This window comes from Gadus chalcogrammus, chromosome 11, assembly GCF_026213295.1.
Source record: "Gadus chalcogrammus isolate NIFS_2021 chromosome 11, NIFS_Gcha_1.0, whole genome shotgun sequence".
NCBI lineage: Eukaryota > Metazoa > Chordata > Actinopteri > Gadiformes > Gadidae > Gadus > Gadus chalcogrammus.
The window spans coordinates 12,746,535-12,767,293 of record NC_079422.1 but is presented as its reverse complement, the minus strand read 5'-3'; the positions used below and the strand labels follow the sequence as shown (position 1 = coordinate 12,767,293).

The 20,759-nt window shown below is 50.5% G+C and overlaps 1 protein-coding gene across 1 annotated transcript in view; it reads left to right on the top strand.

Annotated features, from left to right (window-relative positions):
* Positions 1-20,759, top strand: part of LOC130391752 (intermembrane lipid transfer protein VPS13B-like) — a 61,914-nt gene that overhangs the window by 39,494 nt on the left and 1,661 nt on the right. Inside the window, exons 8-13 of the mRNA XM_056602009.1 lie at positions 520-745; positions 2,913-3,097; positions 12,479-12,678; positions 14,785-14,966; positions 15,244-15,464; positions 15,857-15,988. Coding sequence (XP_056457984.1) covers positions 520-745; positions 2,913-3,097; positions 12,479-12,678; positions 14,785-14,966; positions 15,244-15,464; positions 15,857-15,988 — 1,146 coding nt within the window. The remainder of the gene's footprint in view (positions 1-519; positions 746-2,912; positions 3,098-12,478; positions 12,679-14,784; positions 14,967-15,243; positions 15,465-15,856; positions 15,989-20,759) is intronic.

Below are 20,759 nucleotides of genomic sequence, written 5' to 3'. Positions count from 1 at the left end.
TTTTGAATTGGTTTTTTTCGCTCCCTGGCTCACTTTCCAAAAACCTGCAAAAATCCCCAAATGTTCCTGTTTTGACGGTTTAGTCATAATCGGGTCTTAGGAGCGAGCGAGTGGCGGGCCGCTCCATGTGCGAAGTGTTTTTGAGTCAGATGTTCCTGGATCACAGGCCCAAACCCCAGGCAGGCCTGCTTTGATGAAGCCAGTGGAGGGGAATACCGCAGGCCAGGCCAGCATTTGAATATGCTACGTTGGGTAACATTGTGTGAGGACCGCCAGTAGATGATGATGACCAGGGTAAACCCCACTAGCCCCAACCGGTCTTGTCTTCCTGTTGTTCTGAGCCGGAAAAAAATTATAACCCATCATCTACCTACGTAGTCCGCCTCTTGTAATTGCCTTCTGTGTAATTCTCCTTCCCCCTCACATCCCTGACTCATACTCCGTCCATTCTTCCTTTGTGTTTCATTTGTCTTTCTTTCGTTAACCCGATCCATCCTCCCTTCTCTGCCATCTCCTCAGCTCTTCTGGGGTCAGGAGCATCTGAACTGCCTGAAGCTGGTGGAGGAGCACCTGGGGGCCTACCTTCGCCTCCAGGGATGGGGGGCGGCCGACGGCACCAGTGCCCCGGAGGGCTGGCCCCTTCCCAGCCTGCCCTCCTCGCCCTCCCACGGCAGCGACTCCCCGCGCACGGAGCACAGCTCGGACGACCTGCGCACGGGCCTGTTCCAGTACATCCAGGACTCAGGTGAGAGGACGGGGCGTACGGCTGTCAGGGTCGACACGGGCTTCGACTCGACGGTGTAATAAAGTTAAGGAAGTGGTTTGGCTCGGGCCCCGGTTTATACATGGTTAAAGCTTTCCCTTGAAAGGCCGTAATTCAAATGCTGTCAAAAGGCAACATTATTTGCCTTTTGGGATTATTTATGAGAATTCTTCCACTCTTCTAAGATGTACAGTGTTGCCTTTGGCATTCGCCACATCCTCCGACATTGAAGTGTTGGCACCAACACTCTCAATGGTCATTATTTCAAACAGCTCAAATACTTCTTCAAATGGATCGTTCACGGTATAGCACAAAAAACATAAATATTAATACGAGGAGGTTTGTAAACAACCCAAAAATTATAAATTGATTGAAAAGGCCTGTCTGGTTCCACTTTGACAAACACTGTTCATTCCTCTCCCCTGTGCTTTGTGCACAACCCCTCCGAGTACACACATGCACACGTTTTACACTGAGGAGAAGGCTTTTTCGTGCTGGCGGCTAACCAGCCACACACTCTCTCATCCATGGCTGGGGCTGTGTTTGTTGCGCTGCGCAGCAGGCCTTTGATGCATTTAATATGCGACTGGTGCAGGAGAGTGTACAGTAGTGAACGAGAACCGAGAGGACAATCTGTCTACAACATGTTTTCACAAACGAGACGAGGCGGACAGCGGCCCTAACCTAAACGAACTACTCCATCCCAACCAGACACAGGGTGAAGGGGGAGGCCGGAGGGAAAGGAGGAAGGAAAGGAAGGAAAGAAGGAAGAGTGGACAGATGGATGGACGGATAAATCGGAAAAAGGACTGAAGGAGGACATAAAGTGGAATAGCGAGATTATTAAAATGGCGAACAGTATAAGGAAAGGATGCACAATGTAGATGGATGGATGAATACATCTATGGAAGAAAAAAGTATCCAGAGAAAGAAGATCTGGAAAATGGTAGTGCATGGTTTGTTGCGTTTAGGAATGTAACCAAGCCTTAGAGAGACACCATGCGGCGAAGAAAGACCAGAGTCCTCTTCCTAAGAAAAAAGCTTCTTCAAACAAGCGAGCCGAATCTGAAATAGTGGTGCTTCAGCAACCATTACCACTCGCTGCCTCCGACCTTTATGCGGGCAACTCTGTGCTTCGAGTTAGAAAGGGTGGGCAGACATCAGCCACGGTTGGATTGCGCTGCCGCTGCTGCTCCTGCTATAAAGCATTTTCTGGAACACAACTCCAACTGTTTAGCCCCAAGGGGTCCAAACAAAGAGCAGACGCTCACTGGAGACTTTTCTTCTTTCTGCTAGGTTTTCCTTTTTTTTCTTCAAATAAACAATTTTTCCAAAGGACTCGAATCCCAAACAGCAGCCCTGACTTAAGTCAAACATCACTCCAAAGTTTGGATCCAGCGGGCCGGTCTTCCTTCCAAGTTTCTGCAGGTGCCTGGTCCGGGTCAATCATCGGCTGTTTATTTCAAGAGGGAACTGTTTACTCTGTCGCTGTGTTTACGTACAACTTCTGAGGCATGTAAACATTGCGAACACTCACCAATCCACAAGGCCCTTTATTTGAGAGTTATTGTTCTGTAAAGGGCTCGGGTTGCAAAGCAGAAATATTCTCAATAACTTCACCACACCAAAGGTGTCGACCAACCCGTTTTGTCGGTTTGGATGTGAAGGGGGGGGGGGATGGTGACATGGCGTGAACGCGGGCCCACCGCATGAAGGAAGATTAATTTGTCCCATTAATTGGTTTTGGTTCAACATCAGTCCGTCTCTCGTCTGCTGCAAATTAAAACCATGAAGCCTTCGCTCGGTCAACTCAACTCCGTGCAGCGAGTGGTTTTCCTCGTTCCTTCTTCAAATGAAAGCCCAAGCCGGAGCTCCCCTTAGTCTGGGTCTCCCCCCCCCCACCCGCCATAATCCTCTTGATGATCTGAATACGTTGCATGTTGTCGTTTAGCAGCCGCTTTGATCCGTGGTGACTTAGTATGTGTCTGCTGCAGTCAGGCCCTTTGTGTCTTCCTTTGCACTCTTCTCCTTGCAGGCACGGATAAGGATTTTTCCTTCCGTCCTTCTACTCAAATCCAGTAAAACCAGTAAAGCCCTACGTCCCCCCCTTTCATTTTCTTCCAAAGCTAATAATTCATCTCCTCCCCAGCCTCGCGGCGGTTGCCGGCGCCCTACGAGGTGATGTTCCACGGGGAGACGGAGGACAGCCCTGCGGTGATGCTCTGGCGTTACCCGGAGCCGCGCGTCCTGACCTACGTCCGCATCACACCCGTCCCCTTCAACACCACCGAGGACCCCGACATCAGCACCGCCGACCTCAGCGAGCTGCTGCAGGTACGCTCAACACATGTACAGGCACACACACACACACACACATACACACACATGCAAACCCATACACAAATGGACGTGCAGACACGCAGGCATGTATGCTCAATCAGACACACACACACACACACACACACACACACACACACACACACACACACACACACACACACACACAGAGACAGAGACAGACACATAATAAGATATAGACGGACAGACACATGCAAACAGATAAAGATAGAGAGAGGCAAACAAAGACACACACACGGACGGAGACGGGCAGGCTGACAAAGATACAGACTGACGTGTTGTTGACGTGTGATTCCAGTATGTGTCGTGGACCTCTGGTTTATCGAGGGACCATTTGCGTGATCCCCCCCCCCCCCCCCCACGCCCATTGTCTAGATGAGAACAGCAGCTCCCCATCTGCAGCTCTCCGTGTGACCGGATCGTCCTCTGATGAAACCAGAAAGAGAAATAAATAAACCCCCTCGCAGCTGGGCCCGGCGCCCGTTACGGGGTCGGCCCCGCTGCGGCGGCGTCCGTGTTCGCGGCCATGAGAACTCTGCACTCTGAGCGTGAGCGAATGACAGAGGAGCTCCCTGGCGCTGTCCCTCAGTAACACGGCAGGCCCGCCGCAGCAGCTGGAGAAGCCATCCGGCTGCGGCCGGGCCCGTCCAGGTGTCTCTCGGTCCCCGTGAGGCTGGATCTCTGGCAGGGATCTGCAGCTACTGAGCATTGGGGGGTCTCTTGGTGCTGGTGGTGTTGTGGAGGGGGGAAGGAGGGGAGGGGTCCTTCTCCTCATCACTCTCTTCCAGCAGCTGTCTGCCTCTCACCTCATCACTATTTTTTGGTTTTGTTTCTGCCTCTGAGCCAAAAGCCCCCCACCTTCCCCCTGCGCATCATCACCAGCACTGTTTCCTGTTCAGTATCCAACAGAAGCTCCTGTCCTGCTTCCTTAACTTTCATCCCAACTCTCACTCTCACACTCTCTCTCTCTTGCCCTCTGCTACACTCACTCTAGCACTCTGTTGTTCTCTCTCTCACGCTCTTCCATATACTCTCTCTCACTCTCTCTCTCTCTCACACTCCTGGACTCTGTCTGTCCTCTGACGCCGTGGCTATTGCCCCCTGTCCGTCCAGACGTGTCAGGAGGCAGGGATATTTCGGAGGCTGCAAGGTGCTGCAGATGTCTGAAGCCAGCCCCCCGCAGGCCTTGGCTGCAGCCGATAGGAAGTCCATACGTACATTATGGGAGTGGCAGAGAGGCCCTCAACTGTAGCAGAGAGGCCAGCCCCCACAGCCGGTGCTGATGGACCGCATATGTTATACTGAGGAACAAGGAATGTGTGTGTGTGTGTGTGTGTGTGTGTGTGTGTGTGTGTGTGTGTGTGTGTGTGTGTGTGTGTGTGTGTGTGTGTGTGTGTGTGTGTGTGTGTGTGTGTGTGTGTGTGTGTGTGTCTTGGGTGCTAAAGAGGGAGCTTGGGGTGCCAGAGGGATTAGCGATGATAGATGAACTTGAGGAAAGAGGGGAGAATATGAAGTGGGCCGAAGGGAAGATAGAGGACTCGCTCAGGACACTGGGGGGCGTGGGTGTGTGTGTGTGTGTGTGTGTGTATGAAGGCGGGGGGGGTCTAGGGCTGATGTCTCCGGGGTTTGCGTACAAAGCCTCCCTTTAACACTGATATGTGTAAATAATGCATTTGCCCTAGTGTAAGGAAGTGTAAGTAAGTGTTAGAAGATGGCTGGATGTTTGAGCAGCTGCTAAAACGGGGGTTTGAAAATGCTGTGTGTTTAAATCCAGCAGCATCTTCTAAGTGTGTTTCAAAGTGTGCATTTGTATTTTTCCGTGTGTGTGTGTGTGTGCGTGCACATGTGAGTGTGCAGGCGTGTTTTGGATGAGTCTGCGGTGCAAGACGTATAGCGCCTGTATTACAACCATGTGGTTTTCCACATCCCCTCCTGTCCTCCCAGTGTCTTCCCCCTGACGAGTCTGTTAAGAGGAGGCAGGCCAGGGACTCATCTGCAGGACGGGCTGGTGAAAGAGGGCAGGCCCCGCTGGCTCCGCTCACCCAGAACACCGCGGCATGTGGGGGGTAGAGCCACTTGACCCGGTCCGCCTGGAACCTAAAGGAAGAACGCCTGTGGAATGAAGTCGTGACTGTCAAACACAAACCGGGTTCAGGAACCATCGTGGAACCGTGTACCACAGCGTTGGTAAATACTTTATCCTGATTAGGGAGTATTAATGTTCCAAGAGTGTGCGTTATTTCTCAATAGCGGGAAACTTCTGCCTTTCATATTCGAATGCAACCATCGACCAGATGTTTCCTTGACAAGGCAAAAAACAACATGCTCAAAGCACAACAGAAGAGTACTTTATTTCGAGCTGATTAAGTCGATAAAAAACAAATACGTTATAGATGAAAGTAATATCGGATCGATCTTGGTAACCGTCGTATAAGCAGTTTGTGATCATCGGTCATATTTAATGCTTTGCCTGTTGTGGTTTATTCCTTCCAATAACCCAACGATGATGGAGAGTGGAAGGTGGAAGACAGGTATTAAAAGCTAAGCCGTTTGTGTGTGATTCTTTTACTGTTTGTTGAAGCGTTGAACACGTAAACAGAAACACTCAAATGGTTCTCCCTGCAGCATAAGGCCTACCCATGGTATTCGTTGATCATTAATCAGTTCGCTAAGGACCAGAGGCTCTTCACAATTGAGTTTGAGTTATTAGGGTACGGCCCTCTGCAGGGTGGAGCGGTTGGTGTAATTTCAGACCTCTTGACTTCCCCCGACCGGAGCACCACTGATTAGATTACGTTGCATGTTTGTTTACTCTCAAACACCAAATGGACTGCGGCGTGTACACAGCGTGGTGTTTGTTTTGTGCCGAACTTGTTTGTGTTGCGCTGATAATATAATGTCATAATTCACCAAGGCAGAGTATCCCACAGGCATCCCCTTTTTGTTATGGTTGAGGTTAAGTGCTCAAAAAGACAGTATTTCACGAGGTTGGAAACGTTGTATTTTTTTTAAATTAGCTGGTTGTGAGTTGTTGTTAGAGTAGAGTTACTGTGAGCGCCCGCGGTCCTACGGGGCAGCATGCGTTCTCAGGTTCAAGGGGGTTTTATCGAACAGAATGCAGTGTTCATTAGCCAGGCGCTCTGTGATCCAAGAGTTAATTACATTCAGCTTCTGGCTCACAGCACCCACTGTTGCTCTTCCACTTATGGCTTTATTTCACATCCCTGTACAACGTGAAATTAATTTAATAGCATGATTAATCCATCTTTTTTTTGTAATCAATTTTTTCTACTTTTATTAAGTTTGTTTAGTTGGTACGTTTTGGACCTCTCAGATTGTCCAGCTATGTAGAATGGAAATGCAGTTGCGAGTGTGCAAGACACTGCCTGGCGGTAATGGATGGCTGTTTTTCAAACTTGAAACTCTGACGTTATTGCAACCAGAAATACAGTCCCGCTCATCTGTCATTCCTCACAGAGCTTCAAATGCTACACGGTCGCACTGTTGATTTTGAGGAAAAAAAGGGGAAATCAGGAGACTAGCGTGGAGTCTCTTCACGGACGTTTCCCAGCCTCCCACGATCATTTTGACAGTCCTTAGCTGGGGGGAAGGGGAGGATTGTGGGACTTGGTTTGGTGAGGACGCTGTACGACAGGGCCAGTAGCCTGCTCTGCTCCTCTCTTCTCTCATCATGAGCCTTCTCAATCAGAACCCCTCTGTCTTTCTTCTTAAGCACTTCTTCTGGTCCTCTGCTGCCCTCTTGCACCTCTTCTGCTCTCCGTTCCCTGCTTCTCCCCTCGTCTGCTCTCTGTTCCCTTCCTCTCCCCTCCTCTCCTCCTCTCTTCCACGCAGCCACTCACCTCCTCCTCTCCTTCTTCCATGCAGCCACTGTTCTCCTCCTCTCCTTCTTCCTCCCTCCTCTCGCCTTCTCCCCTCCTCCCCTATCCCCTCATCCTCTCTCCTTCGCTCCACTCCGCCACTCCTCCCCTCTCCTCGCTTCTTCTTTCCCACTCTCTTCTTGATCCTCTCATCTCCACTCTCTTCCTATGGAGGGCATGAGGTCTCCTCCTCCCTCCTCCTCCCTCTCCTGCTCCTCCCTTCTCCCCTGCTTCTCCAGCACATTGTTTAAGAGGCTATGAGGTCTCCTCCTCCTACTCCCCCCCTCTCTCCTGCTCCTCCGGAACATTGTTCAGGAGGGTATGAGGTCTCCTCCTCCTACTCCCCCCCTCTCTCCTGCTCCTCCGGAACATTGTTCAGGAGGGTATGAGGTCTCCTCCTCCTACTCCCCCCCTCTCTCCTGCTCCTCCGGAACATTGTTCAGGAGGGTATGAGGTCTCCTACCCTCTCCTCCTCTCCCCCCTGCTCCTTCAGAACATTGTTCAGGAGGCTATGAGGTCTCCTCCTATCTCCCCCTCTCTCCCCCAGAACATTGTTCAGAAGGGTATGAGGACTCCTCCTCTCCCCCCTGCTCCTCCAGAACATTGTTCAGGAGGATATCAGGGCTTGTCCTCTCGCCCCTCCAGAAAATTGTTCAGGAGGATATGAGGTCTCCTCCTATCGCCTCCTCCCTCCCCTGCTCCTCCTGAACATTTTTCAACGGAGAATGAGGTCTCCTCCTCCCTCCCCTCTCCAACACTCCCCCTCCCTCCCCTGCTCCTCCTGGGAGGATTGTTCAGGAGGGTATGAGGTCTCGTCCTCTCTGGGCTCCTCACCACTTCCCTGTCCCCAGAGCAGATCATGTTCAACTTCTTTCTTATTTTTTTTATACCAAATCAAGTTTCCCTGAGTCTAAATAGTTGCGGTTTTGTGACAGGTTCCAGTTTATATGTGTGTGACTGTGCGTGTGTGTGTGTGTGTCGGGGGTGCATTATGGTCAGGTGGGATGAGGGTTTTGTAAGGGGTAGGGGGGAAGGAAGCGAGGTTTCCCACCTGGAAGGAGCCCCTAAACTGTTGAGTGGGCTCGGGGGGTGTGACTCACTCATAGCACCTTCCCAGCGCTGTGTGGTCCATCGCTCCTCTGAATCATCAGCAGGTGTCCTCTCTGCTCCTTTATTTCCATCGATCTCCACTCCCCGCTCTCTCTCTCTCGTGCGCTCTCACTCTGCTCTCTCGCTCTCTCTATCTCCCTTGCCTCGCTCGCTGCCTCTCCATCACCCCTCCCTCCCTCTTTCTCTCCCCCTCTCTCTCTCCCCTCTCCCCCCCCCCCCCCCTATCTCTCTCTCTCCCCCCCTCTCCCCTCCTCTCTCCTCCTCTCTGCTCCAAAGCCTGAGAACGAGGGGAGTAAGCTCAGGAGTCATGATTCATCGGCGCCCCCTAGAGAAGGGGAGAAGGAGATATATTGGAGAGGAGGGACTCTGCCTGGATGCTCTTGTGAACACGGGGCCATTCCTATTCACACGCACACACATTACACTCTCAGACACCCACATGTGTTATTTTTATTGCATAGAAATACATGAAGCTGATCTGTACTCGCACATGCAGCTTTGAAATGACACCGAAAATCAGGCGGGCTGACTGCTTAGCTGCCTCTCAACAACACACACACGTCCGCAAGCACGCACGCACACACACACATGCACACACATATACACACACACACACACACACACACACACACACACACACACACACACACACACACACACACACACACACACACACACACACACACACACACACACACACACACACACACATTTCCCATCACATACCCCCTGCTGGTAGTCTAGGTCCACTACAGCCTCCCCATATCAGCCAGTAGATGTGAACTAGGCCCTCAGCGCTCTGCTCGCCCAGGATTGGCCGTCCCAACGACCTCTGTGGCCTCATGTGAACCAATCAGAACCCAGCACCAGACGCATTTAGCAGCAGTCATGTTATTAATACAAGCGCTAAACAGCACATTTTCCCCTATGCCTTGTTGCTCAATCCTCAACACAATCCTCCATATCGGTGCAGATTAATTCTCGTTCTCACCAAAGTAGTTTAATTTGGGGGATTTGTTGATGTTAAAACGTATAGCTGTCTCAGTGTGAGGGCTCTCTGTCATTTGGGAGCAGAGAAGATGGGAAAAGAGCAACGGAGGGGGGAGTGCTTTGGCCAAGACAACTGTTATTTTAGTGGGACGAGCGCTGGAGCAGGGCTGTATTAGTCACAGCTAATGTACTGCAACAACACACGAACGTCCGTGTGGCTAATTCATCTGGGCTCCGGGGCTCCTACACCTCATCCACCAAGACTGCACTCCCCCTCCGCACGCTTTATTTTTATGTTTTGTTTCGTTTTCTTTCACATACATCGGGGCGGCAAACTCTCAGCCCAGGTCCGATTCCTGATTTTCCACAGTTATTAATAATAAGTTGCGGACCGACCCACCTGAGACAGTGCAGACCCCGGCCTGCGTTTTCAGCACGACTTTCATTACAACTCCTGTGTAAACATTTGCTCAGGCCGATGTCAATTCAATTTGTCCGCTGGCCGATAAAAGGGGGAGCGAGTGCTGGAATGTTCTGACACGCAGGCATGGGTGAAATAACAGAGGACCTAATGGCAGTGTTGATACGGGTAATAAAAGTTCATGGCAGGCGAGGGCGCGTACGTCAGTGGCTCCGGCGTCGGCACCGGCCCGGTCGGGGGATCTCTGGTTGCAGGGTCATTTTCTGAATTGGACCTCTGAGCAAGGCCTGTTTCAATATCAATTTTAAATAATAATCTGGGTCTCGGCACGGAAAAGCATATCCCCACTTTAAACTGTTTGGAGCGTTCTGATTGGTGGAAGCCATCGGAGCAAATAATAGTGTCGATCAGAGGCTCTGTGGAGCGAAGCGGTGTAGTGGCTCAACCGCGGTGAGGCTGAACAGGGGCCGGCAGAGATGACAGGCTGGTGTTTAACTCACCGCCGCCAGAAGTCTGGGGATATGAATATTTTATTTGTAAATACAATTCAAATATTTCAGCCCATTGAATCTTCCCTGACTGAAATCTCCAGACATTTGGTGCAGCGTACAAACTTGGATGAACGAGGATAAACAGCGACTTGCTATTTATTGAATTTTTAAAGTACAACACATCTTGGAGCCATGAAGCCAGTCTACCGACTGTTTGTTCCTGTTGTGTAGTCGCGTGTAGTCGTGTGTTTATTCAAAGAGCTACACACACGGAACTCAGACGGTAGAATCAAATACCGTCAAGAGCAGCAATAATACTGTCCTGACGACATGTGTCCAGACAGTGCAGACATTAGTTCTTAGTTCGTTGACACACGGAAACTCCCACACACACAAACACATTTTCATTTAGGCCATTTAGCAGACCTTTTCCAAAGCAACTTACAATAAGTACATTTGTCATAAGAAGGTGAAACAATATATCGCTGTCGGTACGATAAGGATGCTCATAGAACCAAGTGAAAAGCACTAACAATCACTAGGTTAACCCATTCCCTGTATACAACAACACACACACACTCAGATACGCCCCTTGTGCAATGTCAAAAGCCACGCACACACACACACACACACACACACACACACACACACACACACACACACACACACACACACACACACACACACATACACACACACACACACCCATCATAACTGTGGAATAAACACAGGTGCTTCCCCGCCCATCTCCCTTAACGCAGCCTACATATGAGTTACCACCGGTTGCCTTTCATCTCTGCTCTACGCTCCCCTAGTCCTCCATAAGCTCCTTATCCTTCCCATCTCTCTCAGGGCCCGAAGGCTCCATGACGCACACGCAGCCATGCAAATGTGTCCGCCAGTGCCATGTTCTGTACCTTACACATTCATGGCCGCATGCCGTCATGTGTATAGAATATCACAGGTGGATGGGGGTCTGGGTTCGAAAAAAAAAGAAAGAAATACTTTTTTTTTTTTTTTGGTGGGGGTAAAAATCAGCGCAGCTTTTTAGTAACACAATTTCCTGGAAGCGGTGGAGTTTCCGCCCCGGTGGCTGCGTGGTAGGGCGGCGGGTGCACAACTCTGTCAGGTACAATTAGATGAAGGAGAGTCCAGGAAAACCTGTGTGGCATTTTGAGCACATGATGTAAGTGAGGCTTACCTCATCTGCAGCTTACTAAGAGGAAATACACACACACACAGATACACACGCAAGCGTGTATTTGCACAATTCGGAACGCGACTGCAGCCAGACGTATAGATTGACACAGCTGCACAGCTAAAAATCACGTAAAAGCACACGGGCACACACACACACACACACACATGCACACACTGGTGCGTCAGTGGCCTTGCTGACAATTCAATGAGCCTGGCCCGTGTCCAGGAAGCTCCCATACCTGCAGCAGATTGCTGATATGTCCTTGGTTGTGCTTGGACATATGCACTAGTGCATGTGCAATCAAACGCACAGACGCACACAAACGTGCACACACACGCACACACACACACACACAAACGTACACATCCACACATGCACACACAGGAACATGTGCCGATCAGCCACATGAATTTGAGGTGAGCCGAGGCTCTCCTGCCACTACTAATCAGTCAACGGCTCGGGGCCCCAGGTGGCCGGGGAAATCCTAGAGTCTGGGTCTGGTTCACACGGGCTGACTGGACAGCGTTCATCGTGGTAGCCGTCCGCTACGAGCCGGGTGCGAGACACCTAAGCACACAGCCCCTAATGTGAGAACAAGACTCCCGCCACCCGATCGTTATTCAGCGTGAAAAGGAGCTCCAGGACTTTAATGTTAATGGCCACCCTGCACCGCGCCGGTGCAGGCCTGGTGTTCGTTTACAGTACACCCGCGCTCACGCCTCGCTGGCTGTACGTGACTGCGCTGCACCGCTGGGCCCGCTGGTTCGCAACTGCAACCGTCGAGGTTTATTTCACTGTCAAAGTTGTATTTATATCAAGCGTTTCCCACCTGGGATCAATAAAGTGTGCTCTTATCTTGTCGTCATTTTGAACTGTCATGGTTTATTTTATCGTTGTTATTCCTGGTGAGAACTGTTTTTGTGATTTAAATAAAAGAACTTGTTGTGCTGGCCATTGTTTATGATCATGACATAAACCTAGTAATAAACTGTTCTTTCTGTGAGCAACAGACTCAATAACAGAGTGCTTTGAACAGTCAAAGCCTTTAATCACTAGCAGACACTTCAGTTACCCCTGATTTAGCAATCGATGTGAGAGAAATCTTTTCACTCAAACCAAGTCAGCACCAACAATATCAGGGCCTCATAGATTCACGGCAGTCACCTATGTTCTGCTTACGTCCTCGCGTTCACTCTAGTCATTGTTCCAGAAGTCTCCTCACTAGCTTGTCTAAACCTTTGCCTTCACTGCCTTGCTTACCCGCAGGTGCCCTGCAGCCTGGAGTACTGGGATGAGCTCCAGGAGGCCTTCATCCCTTACCGGGAGTTCAGCTTATCAGAGAGTAGCTCCTGTCAGTTGCAGCTGCCTAGCCTCAGCCTTCGACACCAGCAGAAGGAGCTGGTGGCCTCGGACCTCTGGAGGATCGTGCTCAGCAACACTGGAGACCCTGGAGGAGACGAGCACAGGTGAGAGAGGGCAGTCCTGTGTGTGTGTGTGCTTGTGCGAGCGCGCCAGTGCACATGTTTGTGCGTGTGCACGAGCAGACCTCAAGTGAAACACGACAGTGAGATCGGCCCATTCATCAGTTCCTGTCCTATCAGGTGTATACCTTTATACAATCTGTAGTGTATACATGGACATATCAACATACTACAGTACACTGACTCACATATCTGAGAGAGAGAGAGAGAGAGAGAGAGAGAGAGAGAGAGAGAGAGAAAATCACCAGCAGTGTTTTGCTGGCCCTCAACATCTGGCGTGCAGGAGCAGGGAGCGGGCTTGGAAGGCGTTCAGATCGGCCTAATGAGATTTCCCAGCACACCGAGTGGCTGTCAGGGCCCATCCGGAGTCCTTCCTGCTTACCTTGAGTCTATCTAATGGAGGGATGGGGGTGAGGGGGGGAGGCGCACACGAGAAGCCAGCAGAGTTCTAGCTGGCTCGTCCACCCCCCTGGCTGCCTTTGTTGGCCGGGGTGGGGTGGCTTGTACGTTCCTAGGCCCGGCCCTGGTTCTGGGTGGGTGGGTGGACAGGTCAGGCGGGAATAAAGCCCAGCATGCACGGAAACAAATCAGCAAACCCCGCCGTTTATCTTTTCAATCTATATCACATGTTACTTTACTTGCCAGTCACTGGGTACCTGAGCTTTCTCTCTCTCTCTCTCTCTCTCTCTCTCTCTCTCTCTCTCTCTCTCTCTCTCTCTCTCCCTCTCTCTCTTTCTCTCTTTCTCTCTGTCTCTCTCTCTCTCTCTCTCTCTCTCTCTCTCTCTCTCTCTCTCTCTCTCTCTCTCTCTCTCTTTCTCTCTGTCTCTGTCTTTCTCCTGTTCTCTCTCTTTCACTCTCCCTCCTCCCCTCCTCCTGGCGTTCGGAGGGTCTTTGGTTGGAAGTGAGCGGCCGAATTCTACATGCTGTGTGTCTTAGAGTTCTCCGAGAAGAGAGGAACAGAATGGGAGGAATAGCAAAACACGTAGAGATAGAAACAGGGAGAACCCCCCTAACCCCCACCCCCTCCACCCAAAAAAAAAAAAACTGGCACCAGATCCACTGTAAAGTTAAATATACATCTGCGTTTCATTATAATCATACTCCAAACGCTACATTTCCTTTATGTTTAAATTATTGGTCCTTTTTCATCAAACTTGGTTCCCCTTTTCCGTGCTCGCTCGTTTCATCTACCTTGCTTCGCTTTCCAGCGGGAAAAAACAACTTGGCTGCGCTGGCGACTGGAAGTCCTGAAAAATGTATGATGCTTATCTTTTCTAGACGTGCTCCAGTGCACCAACAGCGTTTATGTCCATTTTATTTTTATATATAAATATACATGTAATTTCATTGCTTTTTCTACTCCACTCTCATTCCCATTGGCGAGCGTTCCCTTCTGTAGTTCTGTTTTTATTGGTGGATCATGGTAGCAGCAAATTACTGAGCAAATGGTCATTCACTTCAATTACCTCCCATCGGCCGTCATCAACCGTGACATGCTATTAATGTCCGCTGAGGGGGGGCGCCCCAAGGTACCGCTGCGCTGGATCAGCCCATGGTCGGCTCTGTCTCTTCCCTCTATAAATATTCGAAACACTGTTCCTCGCTGTGGAGTACTTATGGTGTTCCATTTTGCTTTTTGAGATTATGATGTTTAAATCACTGAACGTTAGACCGGCGGAAATTACCGATAATGGGAATCAGACTATCGCAGCCTTGAGACCTGAAAACAAGCCAGGAGGGGATGGAGGATGAATAATTTATTATATTGTCCACATGACCAATGTTTCTCTTTCTCGCATTATCATTAGTCATGGAAACTGATGCCGCTTATTATTCTTTTCTTTTTTTCTCTGTTACCTGCATCATAGTGCTTTGAAGTTTGTATATTGTTTTACTTCCATAGACAGGAATCACAAACTCATCACGTTTGTTTGTTTCCTGCCTCTCTCTCCCCTCTCCATCCATCCCTCTCTCTGCCTCTGTCCTGCTCTCTCCCTCACTCCCTTCCTCCCCCTCCATCCCTCTCTCGCTCTTTCTCCCAATCTCTCAATCCCCCACAATTAAACGTACTCCCTCTCGCTCTCGCTCCAGTTCAGACAGTGAGTCTGGCTCCCAGCTGCCCTGTGACCAGCTGGTGTCTCCCAAGGCGCTGGCAGCCTGCACCCGTGTGGACTCGTGCTTCGCCCCCTGGTTCGTCCACTCCCTGGGAGTCTCCATGGAACTGGCCCACATGGAGGTGCACCTCTGCCACCACCTGGAGCAGCTGGGCACAGGTAAAGGAGCCCCGGATCTCTTCCCAGTAGAATTACATTAAACAACTCTCCCCTCACCCCCAACCTCCAAGCCAAATGTACCTCCTTGTTCCATGCTGAATCTATCCCATTCAAAACAAATCCCTAACAGAAAGTCGTACTCGTTTGGAAGCTTAGACGTCGCTAAATACCACCAGGACATCCTGTTGTAAATTAAATGTGTATTATGTTGCTAGATGATGATTAGGAGATCATTATGAGTTCGTACAAACATCTCACAAACATCCCACGTCTCCAGCTCCATGCCGGCGCCTGCGGCCCTTCCTGCCGGACAGGAAGTTGCCCCAGGAGCAGGAGTTCATGGTGGTGGGTGCCAGCGAGCCCCGGCTCTACCTGCGGCAGTGGAACAGCGGTGCCCGCCTCAGCCAGGAGTTCAGCTTCTCCACCCGCCTGGACTGCCGACTGCTCGAGTACCGCAACCTGACCTACCTCCAGATCCTGCAGCCCTTCTCACTCCAGGTACATTTACAGTTACATCTAGGGCATTTAGCAGACGCTTTTATCAAAAGCGACTGACATTCAGTATATTTGTCAGAAGAAAGAGAAAGAATATATCACTGTCTGTACAGTAAGGATGTTCCTAGAACCAAGTGCCAAGCACTAACAATTATAAGGTTAACCCCTTCCCCTGTATACAACAAAGCAGGTAAAGAGTCTCTTGATTGTCAACTTCTGATGTGAAAGACACTCTTATGAATCGTTATTCCATCGTTTGTTCCTTTGCTTTATGTTTTTCCTCTAAAGCATTTAAGGCTGTGAAGAACAGTGTGTCAGAAAGTAATGTCATCCGATTTTGATCCAGAGTTGGATCCCAATCTTAATGTCTTTCCCCAACTTTTTGTGGGCTCCAGGGCCAGGCCTCGGTCACCCGTTCCCCCCAGAGCAGCGTCCTGGACGGCAGCATGTTTGTGGAGCCCGTGTTGCTCACTGTCAGCCAGTACGGCATCCACACCCTGGACACCGCCCTGCAGAGCTGGCAACAGGTACAGCCGCCTCCGACCCAATGAAACAATAACCCAGAGAGGGTAACTTTGAACATTTCCTCTGGTAAGAACATTAACCCAACTGCCGGCGTCATCGCTAGTGGGGAACATGAGCGAGCGTCATCTGAGGGATGAAACATCCCCTCTTTAAAACAAATCATAATAATTAAAGAATGGGGAAAACATTTGTTCAATCAGGCACACAGCACATCTTTGGAAGCTGTTCCTAGGGAGACGCACATTGACAGCCCCAGGAGACGCTCTCTAGACCAGCTGCTAACATCGTGGCGCACCCAGCGCTGCTCAGGTTCTGGTTCTCACCACCGCTGCTGGTAGCCAGGATGTTGGTGTGTGAGGTGTTGCCCGTAAAAACACGGTAAAACTAGAGTGGTGACACCTGCCAAGGCCTTGTCTGGCCTCATTCTACCAACCGCTAGATGCGCACACTCATGCACACACACACACACACACACACACAGCACGCACAGGTACGTAGACACACACACATGAAGTACACATGAAACACGCGCACTCCTAACCACATACATGCACAGTCACACACTCGCGCAAAGTCACACACAACGCGCTCCATGTCTTGCTTTCCCCCATGACGGCTCCTTTCAGCTCGGCTGTGATGCTGCTGACTCTTATATTAGCCCCTGGAGAACAAAGGCACTTAACCTTGCTTCCAACCACCACACAGACATGTATATCTCAACACACACAACCACAGTCCCATAAGGACACACAAAGCATGCTGGATGAGAATAAGAAATCCCAGTGTTTGTTTGTGTGTGTGTGTGTGTGTGTGTGTGTGTGTGTGTGTGTGTGTGTGTGTGTGTGTGTGTGTGTGTGTGTGTGTGTGTGTGTGTGTGTGTGTGTGTGTGTGTGTGTGTGTGTGTGTGTGTGTGCGCCGTGAGCTTCTTCCCCGGTGGGAAATGAAGTGAGATGAGGTGCCTTGGAAGACCAGGGAGTCACTGATGGCAAAATGATTGTATTGGCCGAACACTTAATACGATTGTTTTCCTTTTTAGTGGCATTGCCGACTCTTCTGAGTCAACGTAACAGAGCGTTTCTGTTGATGGGTTCTGCTTGACCCATCCCCGCATTGCCTCATTCAGCGCACAGAGAAAGTTCCCCCTATTTGGGCTGGGTAAATGGACCATAAAGAGGACATGGGAGTGGGTTGATGGTGGTGGTGCTGCAGTGAAAGGGCTGAGTATTCAACTTGGGTGTTTTGGACCACTGTGGCGGCGGTATCCATGGCGGTCAGTACCCAGAATGCCGAGCATGACTTTTCGTGCCGTGGCGTTGAGTCTCTCTCCTGATGCTGATGGAGTGATCACTTAGTCGCTTTGGTCTTCGCCGTCGCCTTTCACCAATGACGCATCTCTCGCTGCCCTTTTCTGTCTACTCATCGTGGACAAGACACAGGCACACACACACACACACACACACACACACACACACACACACACACACACACACACACACACACACACACACACTGCAGACAGTTTGCAGATGCAGATATTCTCCACTGACACACATGGAAACTGCTCTGGTACAATCACCAGCACAACCTTGTTTCCCCCGCTTGGCAATACATTTATTGCCTTGTGCTTGATGTTGAGAAAAAACAGAAAGCAGCGTATAAAGTGAGTGTGCCCGTTGGATCGCCGTGAGTTGGCCCAAACAGCAGCTGCAGCAGCAACCGCCTTGTTACTGGTGAGGAACGTCCTAACCACCTCCAGCCTCCACCACTCTGCAGAACAAGAGGGGGCACACATACTATAATTATAAGTGGAATGAGCCGCATGTGGCTACAATAGCTCCATCCTAACGGGGTGGAGGGAGAGGTCAAGTAAAGAAATTCAACAAAAAAAACAGTGGATACGTAAGCAGAGGCTCTGTAATTTCCCATTTGGCCCGCTTCAGAGGAAGTTGAGCGCGGTGCCCATGGAACATTCCGGTATTCTGCACCCCACCCCACCCCAATCTTCTGTGCAGGGCTTAAGTCAACTTTATATAAAAAATAAGGGTGGGGGCTGGGGGGGAGGGATTTGAAAGGGTGCGACTGCAACGAAGGATTGTAAAGGTTACGATTAAACGCAGACCTTCCCCGGAAGGTGGGGTGTTTCACCATCATGGAGGGAAGCTCATCTGTAAAGTATCATACTGAAGGAGACCATAATATACACACACACACTCATACAAGCACACACACACACACACGTACTAAAACACACAGAAACGTACACATGGCAGAGATCGTCGGGGTAAGACACCAGGCCTAGGAGGATCTGGACTGAAAAAAAAGAAGGTTAATCGGGGCAGTTGGAAACACAAACACGCTCCGTTCCTCTCTCGCTGGACAAGAATGTGTCCTCAAGGTTCTAATTGTTGCCGTGATTTTCGTGTTTCCTGGTGTCAAGGCGAGCGGGGCAGGGCCGGTTGTGATGTGGTGCACGCAGGGAAGCAGTGAACCGCGGTGAACCGCACTGGGCTCTCTGGGTAAAAGTGAGGAGAAGACCTTTCTCAACCACTACACGTTTCCAGTCCTCCCACCGACACCGCTATCCCGGTCATACCACACAACCCACAACCAGGAGGGTCTGGAAGGGTGCCAGGGTCGGTCACTAAGATGGATACTGAGAGAAGCGGTTGTGTTGGGTGGACGAGGGGGCGCTAACATTAGTGTTGGTCACAGATATCTGCCCGTCAGTTCATGTTGGAGCAGAGCATCACCAACTCTATGGTGGTCCGCACAGTTTCACATGTATCTGACATCTATGGTGGGATACATCTGCTGTCTCGTCCTCAACAATTTCTTACCTTAAATATAAGTATCACTCCTGATGCCAATTTGAACCCAGGTTCGTTATAAAATGACTTGTTCCAATTCAGCATCAGAGTTTCAGTTCTGCCACCCACACACACTGGTGTTTTTCTTTCTCCCCAAATTATACCCAGATGAAGAAACTGCACAACATATCACGCAGGGTTATAGAAGGAATAAATGGCATATGGAACATGGAATAATGTCATAATAATTTGATTGAATAATTTCATACCTGGGGAAAGAAAATGTGGGAAAAAACCCTAATCTGTTCCTTAACCCTCCTTGCAACTCCAGCCCCCGGAAAGCAGCCCCAACCTCAACCTCAACATCCCTCCCCCCCGCCCCGACCCTCCTAACCTCAGGTCCCAAGCGCCCCCCCCCCTCCGTAACCAACTCTGGGTCCCCCTCAACCCTCAGTGTCAGTCTCACCCCCCACCCCCACCCCCCAACCCAGCCCCCAGGGATGTGGCTTTAGAGGAAAGCCACACGAAAGCCCAGTAGTATTTACACACACCACTTTCTCACAGAACGCTCGGAGGCCCTGGTAAGTGCACCCGAGACAACAGGAATTCCTTCCACCGTTTCACTCTTTTTTACAGCGTTTGAACCATACACCCCCCTCTTTTTCGGCACGCCGGAAAAGGGACGGCAAATACGGGGATCATGTTGCCGCCGGTGGCAGATGTCCGCCCGGCTAACGGCCCTGTTGGCGGGAAATGGATATAGGTGTTTGGGACCTGATTATTGCTTCACAATATCCGTTTTACGGGTTCCTCGGTCGACTCGTTTGTAAGTCAGGGGACATGGGGTCCTGTTTCATGCCCGTCTCTCCCTGGCACTGGGGGGGGTAGATATTAGCAATGTGAATCCAAGACATCTTAGTGTACCTTGTCATTTCTTCCAGGCCCCTCTGATCTTTGAAAAACCTCAGCGAAAGAAACCGTGGTAATGTAATCGGGGTAGATTACGGGAAAACAGATACTTTGATTCCAGCAAGGGGGGCTCTGTGTCTCTCACGGGCTGTCATCTTGTGCTTTTTAACAAGGAGTTTGCGTCGGCTATCTGTATATCTTCTGTCTGTAAAACCTAGCGCTCAAAGCAGCCCAGAGAGAGAGAGAGCCCGGGAGTGATTATGATTACTGCGAGGAAGCCGTTGTGAAGTCCGGATCACGTTGCCCTAATGAATCTGCGTCGGCAGACGATACCATCAAAGAGAGACAGAGCTTAGCGATGGCATCTCAAAGATGGCGGCAGGAAGTTGTAAATCGCAGTGTCACATTGGGAAGGGGATGGGGGGGCATAAATACAGACCCCAGATAGTGTTCCACTATAAAACCGGCGGATGGATTTGAAAGCAGTCGCAGCTGTCCCACCGCAGAATGCATCTCCCTCTCTCTTTCTCAATCTCTCCCCCGGCTCTCTCGCTATGCCTATCTTCATCTCTCATTCTTGGGCTCTGTCGCGCTCTCGTTCTCTCTCTCTCTCTCTCTCTCTCTCTCCTCTCTCGTCTCTCTCTCTCTCTCTCTCTCTCTCTCTCTCTCCCCTCTCTCTGTCTCTGTCTGGCTGTCTCTGTCTCTCTTTCTCTCGCTCTCTGTCTCTGTCTCTGTCTCTCTCTCTCGCTATCATTTAAAGCCCCCTTTTTTTATGGTGTAAACTTTCCCATCCGTTTCCACTAGCATCAACAAGCCCAGACGTGGCTACGTGCCTGGTAGACCGACCCGAAGCTTTTACTGCCAGTCTCCCTTAACCGTCAGCCTCTCACCTCCCACCGCCATCTGCAACGTACACAGCGGGACCCTCTTGATTCAGACAGCCCGGGATAGCTCCTCGGGACAGGCCGATGGAACCGCATTCTTGTGTGTCTCGAAGACATCGAGGATTCGGGGACATCGGGGCTGGTGAGGGCGGGGGGGAGAAGAGAGCCTTAAG